At 42.5% G+C, this 16,841-nt stretch overlaps 1 protein-coding gene across 4 annotated transcripts in view; it reads right to left on the minus strand.

Annotated features, from left to right (window-relative positions):
* Positions 1–16,600, minus strand: part of LOC132832221 (probable 2-ketogluconate reductase) — a 55,630-nt gene extending 39,030 nt beyond the window's left edge. Inside the window, exon 1 of one of the 4 annotated variants that reach the window (XM_060850018.1) lies at positions 16,509–16,600. In XM_060850018.1, coding sequence (XP_060706001.1) covers positions 16,509–16,553 — 45 coding nt within the window. In that variant the 5' untranslated portion in view covers positions 16,554–16,600. Of the gene's footprint in view, positions 1–1,470; positions 1,571–15,594; positions 15,915–16,382; positions 16,459–16,508 lie in introns of those variants that run through there. The other 3 variants (XM_060850022.1, XM_060850020.1, XM_060850021.1) reach the window with 3 other exon arrangements.
* Between the last annotated feature and the right edge of the window lie 241 nt (positions 16,601–16,841).

The following is a 16,841-nucleotide window of genomic DNA, read 5'->3' on the forward strand; positions in this document are numbered from 1 at the left end:
GCTGCGCTTTAACCAGCAATGCCTAAAACCAGAGCACCAGAGTGCTCTTAATGCAGCTTAGTGTTTTAAATTCAGTTATCCAAAAACCTGGCAATGCCTAATACCAGACAGATAATCTCCTGCAAGATGTCAACGGAGCACCTCTCCTCCGCCTCTTCTTTTTTCCTTTCTTTTCCCTCCTTCCTGCTTTTTTTGTTCAACTAATGGCTTCAACTTACCCAGAGGGGAATGGAGGAGCTAGTGAGGTCCAGAGGCAAATTCTGGAGGGGAGGCCAGGCGAGGGGAAGCAAGTCCCGGATCGGACGCCAGGCGTGGGGAAGCAGTCCCAGGCAGAGACCAGGCGTGCGGAAGCAGTCCCAGGCAGAGGCCAGGCGTGGAGAAGCAGTCCCAGGCAGAGGCCAGGCGTGGGGAAGCAGTCCCAGGCAGAGGCCAGGCGTGGGGAAGCAGCCCCAGGCAGAGGCCAGGCGAGGGGAAGCAGTCCCAGGCAGAGGCCGGGCGAGGGGAAGCAGTCCCAGGCAGAGGCCAGGCGAGGGGAAGCAGTCCCAGGTGGAGGCCAGGCGAGGGGAAGAGAGTCTTGGAGCATTGGCTGGTGCAGGGAATCGAGTCCCAGAAAAAACTTAACTTGGAGGATATAAGAGCTAGTGCAGAGCAGACTGGTTGTTGGACTGAGGTCTGGCACGGACAGTCAGATCACGTGTGGAAGCCCCTGTCCTCAGCTACTGCAATGTAATGTTTATTTGTAATTCGTTTATATGACTGCAGTGACTATCTTTTTAACTATACCTTATTTCTTGAAAGTAATACAATTATTTTTCTTTTTGCGATTTTTGAGAAGATTTGTAGCTCAGGTGGAGGATCAGGATGTCTACCAAGCTACTCTGACCCCTTAAGCATCATGGTAGCCCACAAGCCTATCAACACACTGAAACAGGCACTGATGAACCTAAAACAGACCCTATACCAACAACCAGCAAAATCAATATCATTTACAAAATACCCTGCAAGGACCGTAACAATACTACATCTGACAAACAGGCAGAAAACTGGCCACCAGGATACATGAGCACCAACTAGCCACCCACTATCACTAGTATCCTTACATACTGACAAAGAAGGACACCACTTCGACTGGAACAACACATCCATCCTAGGACAGGATAAACCTTTACAGGCGTGTTGGAAGCTGAAACCCCTGCTGAATTTCTATGTTGGACTGAGAAAGGAATTTTTGTTTACGGGATATTGATTGGACAAGATCTGTAAACTGGAAACGCATGGGAAACACCACATCTAGAGTCACTGGATTCACCAGGTACGAAATATCATTCAAATTACATTATCTGAACTATCATCAACTTTTCTCGACCAGCATCCTGCAACCACCCCCCAAACTACAGCATCAATGCTGCCCCCTCCACACTTCACTTCAGCTTTGATGAAGAGCCATCTCCACTCGAAACGTTTCCTTACTTTCTCTCTTCATGGATGCTGTCTGGACATGCTGTGACCTCCAGCATTTGTTGCCTTCAGGACAGATTCCAGCATCAGCAGTAATTTGTTCCTACGAAATATCATTGCCCTGTAGAAGCAAGAAGAGATTTGTCCATTCTCGCTGGCGTTTGGGTATGACTGTAAAAGAGGTATTCACAAAAACAGAATTGTCTTATTCTAGGATACTCTTAATCCTGGTTTGGTTTCATATGGGTTTCATCTTTGTAACCAGGCGAAAGTGAGGATTGCTAATGGTGAAGATCAGAATCGAGAGTGTGGTGCTGGAAGAGTACAGCAGGTCAGGTTGCATCCGAGGAGTCATAGTCATAGAGGTGTACAGTACAGAAACAGACTCTTCGGAGTATTCCTGGTGAATGGCTTTTGTCCGAAACCTGACAAGATTTTTCTGCTTCTCGGATGCTACCTGACCTGCTGTGCTTTTCCAGCACCACACTCTCGACTTTCATTTTTGTAACACCCAGCTGCTGCTTGGAAGTGACCTTACATTCAAGACAAAAGATGGAAAATATAGGCCAATTAGCCTAACCTCGGTTGTTGGTAAAATTCTAGAATCTATCATTAAGGATGAGGTTTCTAAATTCTTGGAAGAGCAGAATTCTTGGTCGTATTAGAACGAGTCAACATGGATTTAGTAAGGGGAGGTCGTGCCTGACAAACCTGTTGGAATTCTTTGAAGAGGTGACAAGTAGGTTAGACCAGGGAAACCCAGTGGATGTGGTCTATCTAGACTTCCAAAAGGCCTTTGATAAGGTGCTACACAGGAGGCTGTTGAGCAAGGTGAAGGGCCCATGGTGTTCGAGGTGAGCTACTGGTATGGATTGAAGATTGGCTGTCTGACAGAAGGCAGAGAGTTGGGATAAAATGTTCTTATTCGGAATGGCAGCCGGTGACCAGCGGTGTCCCGCAGGTTTCAGTGTTAGGTTCGCAGCTGTTCACGTTATATATCAATGATTTGGATGAAGGGACTGGGGGCATTCTAGCGAAGTTTGCCGATGATACGAAGTTAGGTGGACAGGCAGGTAGTACTGAGGAAGTGGGGAGGCTGCAGAAGGATCTAGACAGTTTGGGAGAGTGGTCCAGAAAATGGCTGATGGAATTCAATGTGAACAAATGTGAGGTCTTGCACTTTGGAAAAAAGAATACAAGCATGGACTACTTTCTAAATGGTGAGAAAATTCATAAAGCCAAAGTACAAAGGGATCTGGGAGTGCTAGTCAAGGATTCTCTAAAGGTAAACCTGCAGGCTGAGTCTGTGATTAAGAAAGCGAATGCAATGTTATCATTTATCTCAAGAGGATTGGAATATAAAAGCACCGTTGTGCTACTGAGACTTTATAAAGCTCTGGTTAGGCCCCATTTGGAGTACTGTGTCCAGTTTTGGTCCCCACACCTCAGGAAGAACATACTGGCACTGGACTGTGTCCAGCGGAGATTCACACAGATGATCCCTGGAATGAGGAATGGCTGAGGATCCTGGGATTGTATTCATTGGAGTTTAGAAGATTAAGGGGAGATCTAATAGAAACTTACAAGATAATACATGGCTTGGAAAGGGTGGACGCTAGGAAATTGTTTCCGTTAGGCGAGGAGACTAGGACCCGTGGACACAGCCTTAGAATTAGAGGGGTAAATTCAGAACAGAAATGCGGAGACATTTCTTCAGCTAGAGAATGGTAGGCCTGTGGAATTCATTGCCGCAGAGTGCAGTGGAGGCCGGGATGCTAAATGTCTTCAAGGCAGGGATTGATAGATTTTTGATGTCTCGAGGAATTAAGGGCTACGGGTAGAATGCGGGTAAGTGGAGTTGAAATGCCCATCAGCCATGATTGAATGGCGGAGTGGACTCGATGGACCGAATGGCCTTACTTCCACTCCTATGTCTTATGGTTTTAAACAGGAACACACATGGGAATTCCTAGAGGCCTGGCATTCAAACCGGAACTCATTGATTTAGACCCCATTTACCAACTCTGAAGAAAAGAACTGGAAATGATATCACTCACCTTAAGAGACCAAGACACAAATAGGAAGTAAGACAGAACACCAGCACTTCACTATAGGCTCACTGATGATGTTACCAAGCATGGCGACAAAATGTCCGAAACAAACCTGCCAGCTCAGTGGGCAAATTTACAACCTGAACTTTTGTGTTTAATTCTTCTTTCACACAATACCGAGGTACTTGCTTCTTATGGCGCCATCTTAAGTGCAACATTGTAAAACTTTTCACTGTACTCCTGTACTTGAGTACTGTACATGTGACAATTTTATTAGTTGCCATGTCTCAATTTTAATTGTTGAGTGAATAAGTAAACTGACTTGGTGAGGTAACTTGGCTGAACACTGCATTTGCACGGTAATGCACCAGATTAGTCATCTGCTTCATAAATCTGTTTTTAACCTTGCACATTTTGAGTCAAATGGAGTTCACGTAGGATCAATCAGCCAGATCCTCGCTCAGTTATGCAAGAAAGAAAAATTAAATATTTTCAAACATTACTTCATTCTGACATATCCTCATTTTTGTACAGAAAAACCTATTCATTTCCATTCATTTATCTCCTATGAGTATTTTTCTCCCTTAAAAACCTGCAAATCCAAAATCCAGTATGATCTCAGTCTCAGGATTTCCTGAATTGGAACACTGTACTTAAACCAATTTCTTCAAAAATGTGACTAGATGTGATCTGAGTTGATTGTAAATGCGCCATTGACATAATCTATGATTACGTTATCAGCAGTTGTTAGAATGTACCAGAATTTGAGGACGTATTTTCCTTTTTTAAAAAAGTTTTTATATAGATATTTTATTGAATAAAAGATTTTAGGTTTTTTACAAAATTAAAAAAAAATACAAAATAGTATATAATATAATTGCAACAATAGAAAACAAACTACTACTCTACTCCACAGACTACAGAAACACAAAAAACCCTATAAAAACTACAGTTCAATAAATAACCAACGAGAAAGGAGAAAAAAAATCAATAGATGAAATAAAATTAACCCAAGTTATAACAAGGTAACTTAAATGATATTCAATGAAATTACTGCACTCAGCACAATCTCATCGTAGCTCCCCACCACTGGGAGCAAGAGTGAGTAGACCCGTATTTGTCCAGGATTCTTCCTCCCAGGGGCCCCCAAACCAACAGACAATCCTCACGGCTAAACAAATGCCCTGAATAATATAGCTGATATATCTACATCATTATAATTCAAAAAGGGCAGCCATGTTCTGTGAAAAATTCTGTTTTCTGATGCACGAGACTTGTAAGGAAGCCCAGAGGTATGCGTTCCTTGACTATCCTACGCCAACTCAAGAGTCCTGCAACCCAAAAGGAGGGATACTGGATCCAAGCTAACCTCAGTTCCCAAAACCTTTACCAAAACACTCACTAGGTCATCCTAACACCTGCAGATTTTGTGGCATGACCACAAGCAGTGAGTAAAAGTACCAACCTCCATTTTGCACTTGGGGCATACTGGGGACACTCCTCTCATGAACTTTGCAAGCTGTTCTGATGCCAGATGAGCATGGAGTATCTTCAGTTGAATAGCCTGGCTCCTATTACAAATTGAGATCTTCCTAACATTTTTCCAGATATCCTCCCACATCCCTGACGAGATTTCCACCCCTAATTCTTGAGTCCATATTTTATATAGCAGTTCACTGTCCTTTGAAACATTACTATCTAACAAGTGATAGAGAGTGCTAACCGAGAGGGCACCCATAGGCTGGAACACTCTCCTCTCCATATCCGATTTGTAGGGATTAACCATCAATGTAGTCTTTTTTTATACAACGTCTCTAAATTGGAATTAACGAAAGAGATCCTTCCTAAGTAGCTCGAACTTCTGACTCAGCTGTTCAAAGGACATCATGACCTCCCCATCAAATAGATCTCCCAAACAGAGATTCCTCTGGACTCTTAGAGCTTAAAGCCAGAGTCCATCGAACCAGGCTGGAATACCGACATTCCCACTATTGTAAATTGCCCTTTCCATTCTTTAACTGTGTTTAGGACAATCAGGCTTTTGCACTAACTGTTCTCACCTCCTTGTCCATAAACAACAAATTAACAAGAGGCATTTTGTGTGGGAGGACTCAACATCAAGCCAAACTGATCGCAGATCACGCCAAGCCCATTCACCCACAAGGAACTCAATTGGAACTTCCTAAAGTCCGGAAAATCTAGACCCCCTCTTTCTTGTGGAAGATACAATTTATCCAGCTTAATAAGAGGCCGCCTATGATGCCAAATAAAAGATCCAAGCCAGCTGTAAAGCCTGTGCAGTGCTTGCCTTGGCAGCAAAGGGAGCATTCTCATGAGACTGTACTAAGCGAGGAAGAACATTCATAGTAACCAGAGCTATCCTGCCCAACCAAGATATCAGAAGACCTTCCCAACTCTGAAGGCCCTGTCTGATTTTCTCTAGCAACTGCTCATAAGTGGCTTTATATAATTGATCGAAAACCGGGGTAATAAAAATGCCTTCATACCGAAAACCTCCCTGTGACTACCGGGAGGGGTAACGGGTTCTATCCTCAAAGCTGGATATAATAGTAAGACCCCCCACAGGCATGGCCTCTGATTTCATGAAATTAATTTTATATCCTGAACACAAACCAAACAGATTAATCACTTGTATTAAACGGGACACAGATGTCATTGGATTGGTTAAAAAGAGAAGGACGTCATCTGCATAGAGGGGAATTGGATACCTGCTTGACCCTACCTCCAGGGCAGTTATATTGGGACGGGGAGGGGAAGAGAAGAGAGAGGGGACGAAACAAAAAGAACAGAGATAATTATGACCCCGACATATTAAAAGGAAGATCAAGATCACACCCCGACAACCAAGTAAACCAGGCAAATTATAGGAAAAAATGGGCAGAATAGAATAATTGTCCATATAATTCAGACCAATCAGTCTATTTTAGAGCATCCAAGAAGTCCTTTGCCTTTTCTGGTGAATCAAAGTTGAACATGGACCCTCCAAGGCTGAAACGCAGTATTGCCGGATATCTAATGGAGTACTGGATATTCAGGTCCCTCAGCATTTACCTCATCAAAGGCGAATCACAACCAGGAAAAGTCCTAAAAAAGTATGATTCATGATCCTTTATAGACCTTAGCCTGGGGATCCTTCCTCAGTGCTTTAGAGACTTCTAGCATCATCTGATAGTCTCTATAATGCAGCAGTTGCACTAGGACCAGGTGGGGGTGCTGGTCCGAGCTAGCCTGTGTACTGCGACCTAGTGGGCCTGCTCGACCTGCAGCCGCCCTACCTTGACCTCCAGCCTTAGAAACTGTGGGAGCTATTGCTCCAGAAAGCTGACAAGCTGGCCTTCTTCCTCCTGTTCGGGAAGCCCCAGCAACTGGATGTTCTTCCAATGACCTCGATTTTCAAGGTCATTGACCTGCTCCTCCAAGACCCTCGATGTTCCAGGGCCTGAACCCAGCCCTCTGAGGATTTGGCTGCAGTCTCGGAAGCTGCGGCCTGTTGCTCTGCATCCCCCACCCCGACGCTGGATCTCCAGGTCATACCTTTAAAGGATGACCGAGATCAATTCAAGCCTGGTCCAGGTCTCTTCCATCGAAGAGTCGACCTTCTCATGGAAGTTTGCAAGATCAGGCTTCGCTCTCAGGTGAGTCCTCTGGGACGGCCGCGGAGGCCAACGCCGTGGCCACAGGTGCATCCATTGCTGTGGGGGGGAAGGGGTCCCTGTCTGATGCAAGCCCCATGTTCCTTTCCCTTTAGTCATCTTTTAAACTGTACCAAACTGTTCAGAACTGGTGCTAAGTAGTTCTAACAGTCAGGAAAGAGCTATTTTCAACAAATTGAACAGTGAAGGGAAGATGAGTTCCCCAGTTTGGGGTCTGGTGCAGAGCTCAGCAAAGCAGACCTACTGTGTCGCCACCATTTTGAATCCCCCTTTAAAAGCTTTTTATGGCTTCAAGTACACTCTTGGAAAATAAATTAATCTTTTGTCCTGGAATTATTTGATGTGCCATCACTGTAAAAATCATTGAAATATTCAACTTGCTACTCTAAATATTCTTGGAAACTTAATTAAACACTGTTGAAATGCAGCATTTTTGCATCATATTTTGAAATTCTATAATTTACATGCTGGGGAGATGGTGTCTATGATAATTAATTCCACCAACCAAAACCATTTGCGTACCAATGAGCTGCAGAACAGGTGTGGAGGAGTTGTTAATATGTAAAACTTCAGTCATATGTTGTTCACTTTGAATTATTCACATTTTTACAGCTGAAGCTTGGTAAAAGATTAGTAAGGTTCATTCTGTCCAGTTTGAAAATTTACAGTGAGGTGCTAAGTCCAGTACTTTAGTAAACCGGGAATGAATCCTGACAAGAGAAACAGCAAATAACTGCACTTAACATTCAGTGGTCTTTCCACTTCAACTGACTTCCATTTTCTAGTTCTGTGTAATCTCTCTTTTGGATCATTAGCCCACTGATTTATCCTTGGTTATTTTGTACAGTGTTTTACTTTAAGTTCAATTAAAATAAAACAGCGTACAACAATTTTGGTTCATTTTGTCTAAACAAATATAGGTCCATTACAGGCAGAATTGAAGCATTTATCATAGGGATTAGAGAAATGGCAGAGAAGCTAGAAGATGACTTTGTTTTTCACTGAGGAAGATATCAGAAATCTCTAGAATCAGAAATCCAAGTGGTTAGGGAGAATGAGAAGTTAAAGGAAATTTACTTGTGCAAGAAGACTGTGCTGGGGAAATAAACAGGGTTGATAAATCCCTAGGAGTTGAGTTTTCATTTCAATCATTCTGAAAGAAATGACTATAGAAATAATAAATGCACTTGTGCTTGTTTTCAAACATTCGATCAATTCTCAATGATTCCTATGGATTAGAAACAGCAAATTTCACCCGACTATTTAAGAGGGGAGTGAGAGAGAGAGAAACACAAACTATGTGACTGTTAATTTTGCATTAGAGTTGGGAAAATGTTAGAGTCCATTTTAAAGAATGGACAAATCTGGTTAATTAGTGATCTGACTGCTCAGCATGGATTTGCAAATGGGAAATTGTGTTTAAGATTATTGGAGTTTTTTGAAGACATGACTAACAAAATTGAAGTAAAGCTTACAGTGGTAGCATATATAAATTTTCGTAAAGTTCTGGAAGTCTTCTGAACTAAACAGGAATTGAGTTAGAAAAACTAAATCACTAGGGGTAGGAGGAGGTAATACACTGGCATGGATTGATGCTTAGCTAACAGTAGGAATAAATGCTATGACTCGTGCAGTACTGCAAAGATCAATAGTTGGGTCTAAGCTGCTCACTATATATATCAGTGACTTTGATGTGGGAACCCTGATGAAGGGCTTATGCCCGAAACATCGAATTTCCTGTTCCTTGGATGCTGCCTGACCTGCTGCGCTTTTCCAGCAACACATTTTCAGCTCAGGAGGATTTGGACAAGGTTAGTGAACAAGCAAGGACATGGTAGATGGAACATAATATGGAAAAAGATTAAATTGTCCACTTTTGTAAGAGAAACAGGTGTGTAGAGTATTTATTTTAAATGGTGAGCAATTGGGAAGTGTAGATGTACAAAGATCTAGGTGTCCTTGCTAATATGTCACTAAAGCCTAACATGCAGCTTCAGCAAGCTATTAGGAAGGCAAATGGGATATTAGGCTTTTATTGCAAGAGGATTGAGGAGAGGAATAGTGAAGTCTTGCTTCAATTGTACACAAATGTTTGGTTACATCATACCTGGAGTACTGTGTGTATTTTTAGTCTCCTTAAGTCTGAAAAGATATTGTCATAATGGGAGGACACCAAGGTCCCCAGGATGGCAGGAGTACCCAATGAAGAGACATTGGGCAAACTGGGCTGTATTCTCTAGAGTTTGAAAGATGGAGAGATGATTTCATTAAAACTTGGGAAATACTCAAAGGAATAGACGGGTTAGAAACAGGTTTGGATTCCTAGAACCAGGGGACATAATCTTAAAATTAAGGGGAACGCCACTGAGAAGAGAATTTTTATTTTTACTGAGAGGATTGTTAATTTTTAGAATTCTAACTGCTGAGTTGATGAGCTTTTTGATAAAATGAGGAATAGTTGCAATTCTACAACCCTCCAGTCCAAAGTCCCAATCCAGGGAAGATTGAAAGATAATTGCCAATGCCCCTAATTTCCACACTCACTCTTCTTCAGTATCCTCACATGGTCCTCTTGTCTTATTAGACTGAAGTACAGACAACTTGTCTAATACTGCCTCCTTATCAATTTTAACTCTTGCTTGTGACTGAGTTCCCTCCACTATTACCAAGGCCTGTTAAACATCAGCCTCATAGATAAAGACAGATGCACAATATTAATTTCAATGCCTTTAACCATACCTCTGCCTCTAAGTATAAATCCTCTCCATTGGTGCTTAATTAGCCCTACTTTTTTTTAATCACTTGTTTTACTGTCGATCTGTTATAAAAGACATTGGGATTCCTCTTTTTATTAATTGCCAGTCATTTTTAATAATCCCTCCTTGTTTCTCATTTGCTGTCTTGCCTCCCTTCTGCATCCTCCTTACTAACTGACACTTACCATTCGACACTTAGTTTCTTTGACTGACTTTCTCTTTTATTTATTAAACATGGAAAACTGGAAGTCACTCATTATTGAACCACTACTTTACTTCCAACCTTAGTTTCAGTCTATCCAACAAAACTCCATTCTCATCCGAACTCTTCACTGACCTATATAATCTTTTTCTCTATCCTAAACAATTATGCTACAATAATCACCCATTCCTAAATACTCCCCAATTGTCACTTGATCCACTTGTCCAACCTCATTCCCAAGAACCAAGTCAAGCAATGACCTCTTGTTAGATTGAATACATACTCCTGTAGGACACTGTCCTGAATATAAACAAGGAATGCTGTTCCTCTAATCTACCACTATGGAGTTGACATCCACGTAATTAAAGTCTCAAATATAACTATACTGTTTAGACCTCACTATACTTTGCTTGTACGTTTTGTTTCTCCACATCCTTCCTACTACCTGGTCTATATATTATGCTGAGCAATATAACTGCACCACTTTTATTCCTTAGCTCTAGTCAAAGCAATTCTGTCCTTGAACCCTCTAAAACAACCTTTCATTGATCTCATATACCACAATCGCTACCCTTTCTCCTTTTCTTTGTTTCATAGTATTTCTGAACACCTTGTGACTAGAAATATTTAAAACTCAGATCCACGCTCTGTTCGGCCAGGTCTGTGTTACCACCACCACATCATAATCACAGAAAGCAATCTGTGCCTGTAACTCACCAATCTTATGAATGAGACTCTCTGAATTCATATATATTGAAGTGTATCCCCAATTTTTAGACTTAATTACTTTCTCCACTACTGACTCCACTTATTAATTTACCAATCTCTCGTAATATTAGGGAGTTTTGAAAACCCAAAGAAACCCAAATATATAAATAGAAAGCAGGAATTATCAGCAGTGCTTCGCCCGGAGGCCCACTGAAGATCTTACCTAGTATAGTGACAAACCATCTGGAAATGAACCTTCTAACTCAGAGAGCAAACCTACATCCACATTTCATAATGTTATCTGCCTTTCCCAGCATGTCTGCACCTTTTATTAATATCATGTTTTAATATTCTCTGTTGGCTCGCAAGTCACAGCAGAATGAACTTAAATCTTCTTCAACAATACCAGCAAAGTATTCACTCTGCCGTGTGTCGTTCGCTGTGTCTGCTTGTCCAGCTTCTACATGTGCTACCTTCCCCTAGAGATACCCCCAGTGTTCCAGGAATCTAAAGCTCTACTTCTTGGACTTTTCCAGCCATTTATTTATCTACCATATTTTCCTAATTCTGAAGTCATTTATAAGTGGTACTGGGAGTAATCCGGAGAGTACTACTTCACAGGTTCTGCTTGCTAATTTCCTAAATTCAATTGCAGGATCATCTTATCCTTGCCACCTAGTCATTTAGTATCAATGTATGATAATACTTGGATCTCTGGCTGTTCTGAGGGAGGGTGAACAATGTCCTGCAGCTGTTCTGTGACATAGAGTCATAGAGATGTATAGCATGGAAACAGACCCTTCGGTCCAAACCATCCATGCCAACCAGATATCCCAACCCAATCTAGTCCGACCTGCCAGCGCCTGGCCTATATCCCTCCAAACCCTTCCTATTCATATACCCATCCAAATGCCTCTTAAATGTTGCAATTGTACCAGCCTCCACCACATCCTCTGGCAGCTCATTCCATACACATACCACCCTCTGCGTGGAAACGTTGCCCCTTAGGTCTCTTTTGTATCTTTTCCCTCTCACCCTAAACCTATGCCCTCTAGTTCTAGATTCCCCAACCCCAGGAAAAAGACTTTGTCTATTTATCATATCCATGCCCCTCATAATTTTGTAAACCTCTATAAGGTCACCCCTCAGCCTCCGCACTCCAGCGAAAACAGCCCCAGTTTGTTCAACCTCTCCCTGTAGCTCAGATCCTCCAACCCTGGCAACATCCTTGTAAATCTTTTCTGAACCCTTTCAAGTTTCACAACATCTTTCCAATAGGAAGGAGACCAGAATTGCACGCAATATTCCAACAGTGGCCTAACCAATGTCCTGTACAGCCACAACATGACCTTCCAACCCCTATACTCAATACTCTGACCAATAAAGGAAAGCATACCAAATGCCTTCTTCACTATCCTATCTACCTGCGACTCCACTTTCAAGGAGCTATGAACCTGCACTCCAAGATCTCTTTGTTCAGCAACACATTAAGTGTATAAATCCTGCTTCTCAGCCCATTGGTCCATCGGGTCCAGATCCTGTTTTAATCTGAGGTAACCCTCTTCGGTGTCCACTACACCTCCAATTTTGGTGCCATCTGCAAACCTACTGACTGTCCCTCTTATGCTTGCATCCAAATCATTTATGTAAATGACAAAAAGTAGAGGGCCCAGCACCGATCCTTGTGGCGCCCCACTGGTCACAGACCTCCAGTCTGAAAAACAACCCTCCACCACCACCCTCTATCTTCTACCTTCGAGCCAGTTCTGTATCCTAGTGGCTCGTTCTCCCTGTATTCCATGAGATCTAATCTTGCTACTCAGTCTCCCATGGGGAAACCTGTCGAACGCCTTACTGAAGTCCATATAGATCACATCTACTGCTCTGCCCTCGTCAATCTTCTTTGTTACTTCTTCAAAAAACTCGATCAAGTTTGTGAGACGTGATTTCCCATGCACAAAGCCATGTTGACTATCCCGAATCAGTCCTTGCCTTTCCTAATACCTGTACATCCTGTCCCTCAGGATTTCCTCCAACACTTGCCCACCAACGAGGTCAGGCTCACTGGTCTGTAGTTCCCTGGCTTGTCTTTACCGCCCCTCTTAAACAGTGGCACCACATTTGCCATAACTGTTATCATCGGGAATGCACCAAACCATTCTAGAGTCACACTGATAGCCACAGAGACACCTGTCTATTTCAGGAACTAAAGAATCCTGTAATTGTATTACTGTTTTTCCTCCACTCCAGTACAGCTTGGCTTTTGCTGCATTGCTCCAAGGATCCATGGCCCACACCACAATCAAGAATGGAAAACCAACTGGTAAGCAGGACCTCTGGACACTACCTGCTGGTTTCTCATGGACTGTCTAGTGGGTAGGTTCATGTTTCTGTGCTGTATGATTCTATGATCAATTAAGGTTTTATTTTTATTTTTAAACTAATAGCACCTACATTAGTTCAACACAAGTTGGGGGACAGCACCTTAACTTCCACTGAGATCAACAATTCCAGATTCTCACCACTTTATTTCCAGACAAAAATAGAGGATGATGGTTCCACACTCCTATTTATGCCTCCAGACTTTTTTAAAAATATAATTTTCTTATCCCATTGCTGCTTGTTTCTTCCTACCAATTCCAGAATAGAAGAGCAGAGATATACTGCTGAGGCTGCATAAGGCTCAAGTCACACCACATCTGGAATATTCTATGAGCAGTTTTGGGCCCCATATATTTAAAAAATGTGAAGAGAGGTGCAAGAATGGATTGCAAGAATGAACATGTATTAGGAAAGGCAAGGATTGATTCGGGATAGTCAGCATGGCTTTGTGCATGGGAAATCATGTCTCACAAACCTGACTGCGTTTCTTGAAGAAGTAACAAAGAAGATTGATGAGGGCAGAGCAGTAGATATGATCTATATGGACTTCAGTAAGGCGTTCGAAGAGGTTCCCCATGGGAGACTGATTAGCAATATTAGATCTCATGGAATACAGGGAAAACTAGCCATTAGGATACAGAAATGCATGCTTACCATATAAGGAGCAGTTGAATATCTGGGTCTGTACGCAATGGAGCTCAAATGAATCAGGGTGAATCTTGTTGAAATTTATTTTGGAGAGGCCTGGACAGATATTTCCTGCAGTAGGACAGACCTAGGACCATATTCTCAGGGTGAAGAGACAACCCTTTCAAACTAAACTTCTTCTGCCTGAAGGTCATTAATCTGTAGAATTCATTGACATAGAAGGCCACAGAGACCAAGTCATTGAGTGTATTTAAGACAGAGAGATTCTTGATTTCTAAGGGGGTCAGGAGTTATGGGGACAAGGTAGGAGAATGAGGTCAAGAAATCTATCAGCTGAGATTGACTGGTGGAACAGAGTCAATGGCTTAATTCTGCTCCCAGATCTTAGGGTCTTATTTCGAATAATCGACAATAATTTGCTTTAGTAAGATGAAAAGCTAACAGATATTTTAAAATGCATTAAATCAGCATCCTATAAACTTTATAGATAAATAATAAGATAATCAGTGAAGTATTAAATGTCTAGTGACCCCAGCATTGAGCTGAGCTTTCCTGAGGGATGGAAAATTTGTCTACACAAAGTTAATGTGTAATCCCTCCAGTTCTGAAGAGCAGTCATGTCAGATTCAAAGTCAATTGTTTATTTATTTCTCTCAACAGACACTGCCTGACTAGTTGAGTTTCTCTGTCATCTGTATTTGTTTTGGATTTCCAGCATTTGCAGTATTTTGATTTTAACGTAATTTTGTGCAAGATACCCTCCTGTGTCTGCTCGTATAATTTCTATCGATTGTTATTGATTTAGAGTGGTTAAAAATGGCAGACATTTGTCCTGCATATTCTGAAACCAGAGCCAGTCACTGATAGTGGATACGTGAAGCCTAGTCACAGTTTTATAATCTGGCCATAACCGAAGAAATACGAGCAGAACTAAGCCATTCGGTCACTTGTTGCGCCTTTCAATATGACTGATTTGCCCCAGGCCTCAACTCTTGAAGGACTCTCCTTCTCAATCGCATCCCTTGCCTAAAGCACAGTGACCCTGCGTAAACTTCTCCTAGCATTTCTCTCATTACAGATTATGGTGACTTTACATTTTATTTCCAGAATTTAATCTTCAGGGACTTGTGGAGGCTATTTAACAGAATCATAGAATCTCTACAGTGCAGATAGCGGCCATTCGGTCCATCGAGTCTGCACTGACTTTCCGAAGAGCATACCCCACGCTATTCCCGTATTTACCAAGGCTAACCCACCTAAGCATTCACATCGCTTGACACTTTGGGGCATTTTTTAACATGACCAAGCTACCCAACCTACACATCTCTGGACATAATTTAAAGACGAGACAATTTTTCCCCTCTCCCTCCGCTGTTCTCAGACTAGACAAAAACGTCACCCTACCAATTTTGTGTGCGTAGCAACAGTTATTTATGTTAGCTTAGCTTTTTCTGTTTACCGCTGGTAGATGCGACTTGGAATTTGCCTTCAAGGGCCCCCTCACCTGAACTAAACTATAATCGCCAAGCAAAGGCTAAAGGTTTTAAAGGTATTGCTAGAATTCTGCTCTTCAATCCTCGAGTTTGAACATTGAAAATGAACCGTTCACTTTTTCTCCTGCTTTAGGCAGGAGCTTCAATTGTGTAAATATTTCAACTGTAGTCTAACTTTCAAACATCGTTGTTCATGATCAAGAATCAATGTGTCTCACAAACCGTGTATTCACATCGATCCTCCGGTTCGCACTGGGGCTTCTCCCTCCTTTTTCACGGAGCCAGGACATCACTGTCCCTTGGGAGGGATTTTTGGATTTGTTGAGTAATTAAGAGCAGAATTGTACCGTTTTGCAGAAATCTACATTTGGATGTACAGCGGGAATCGAGCTGTTTTTCTCTCAGTCCAGTCCAGCTCAGCCCAGAAACCCTGCCGTAGTAACACACAGACACCACTCTCACTCTGAGTGCGGGGCTGTCCTGCCTGCGGGAACTGCTCACTTCAGCGGGAACAGTGGCCTGAAGACATCAGCCACACAGACACGGCATGAGCGCTAACACCGCTCCTGGATTGCATTGGGAAAGGGTATCGCCCCATTGGAGAGGGCAGCGACTGCGCTAAGTTCCAGCCTGCGGCGTCTGAACTCGCCGTGTCCGGGATCCAGCGGGAAACCGAGTGCTTCAGTCAATGGGAGGACTTCGGCAAACTGCCTGCACGTTGGTGGAATATGAAATCTGTCCTGAATCGTGACTATTTCAGGAACCATAATAATCCCAGAGAAGGCCCCACAACGGCCTATTTAGAGAAACTTCCCCGTGCTGAGTCGTCTCCTCCCGCAACTTTTTCTGCTCATCATACCGCACGTCCACTGGCGTTATTTAGGCTCTTCTGAAATATTTAACTTCACCTCTTTCAATTCAAACAAGCCATCAGATAATTAAAACATCGTATCCAAGATTTGGTTATCATTCTGCGTTCAGAAGCTGTTTTCTCTGGCCCAGTAACTTACCTCCTGATTTCTCCAAAGCTGGTGCTACTTTGGCAGCTGTGCATCGACAAAGCCCACGGACCAATGCTCCTTCAGCACTTGTCAAATATGCAATCAGTTGTGTTGAAAACAAACTGTCATCCTTACCTCGTCTGTCCTGCATGTGGCACCAGATCCCCATAGCATTAACATTGGCCATCAGTTTATTAAAAATGAACCACCTCGTGTTAAACAACAAACAGAACTATTTACCCTTAGGAATCGCCCTTATGGGATATTACGTAACTGTCAGCAAACGTTCAGCACTATTTGCAACTCATTCAGATGCTGAATCATTCCAGCCCAAATGCCTCAAGGCTTGGATAATATCTTATGCTGATAAGTGGCAAGTAGCATACACACGCCAAGCGCCTTGCAATGGCTGTCTCCAAGAGGGATAATTTAATCATGGCATCTTGACAGTCAGTGGCATTACTATCA

Source organism: Hemiscyllium ocellatum, chromosome 34 (assembly GCF_020745735.1).
Source record: "Hemiscyllium ocellatum isolate sHemOce1 chromosome 34, sHemOce1.pat.X.cur, whole genome shotgun sequence".
NCBI lineage: Eukaryota > Metazoa > Chordata > Chondrichthyes > Orectolobiformes > Hemiscylliidae > Hemiscyllium > Hemiscyllium ocellatum.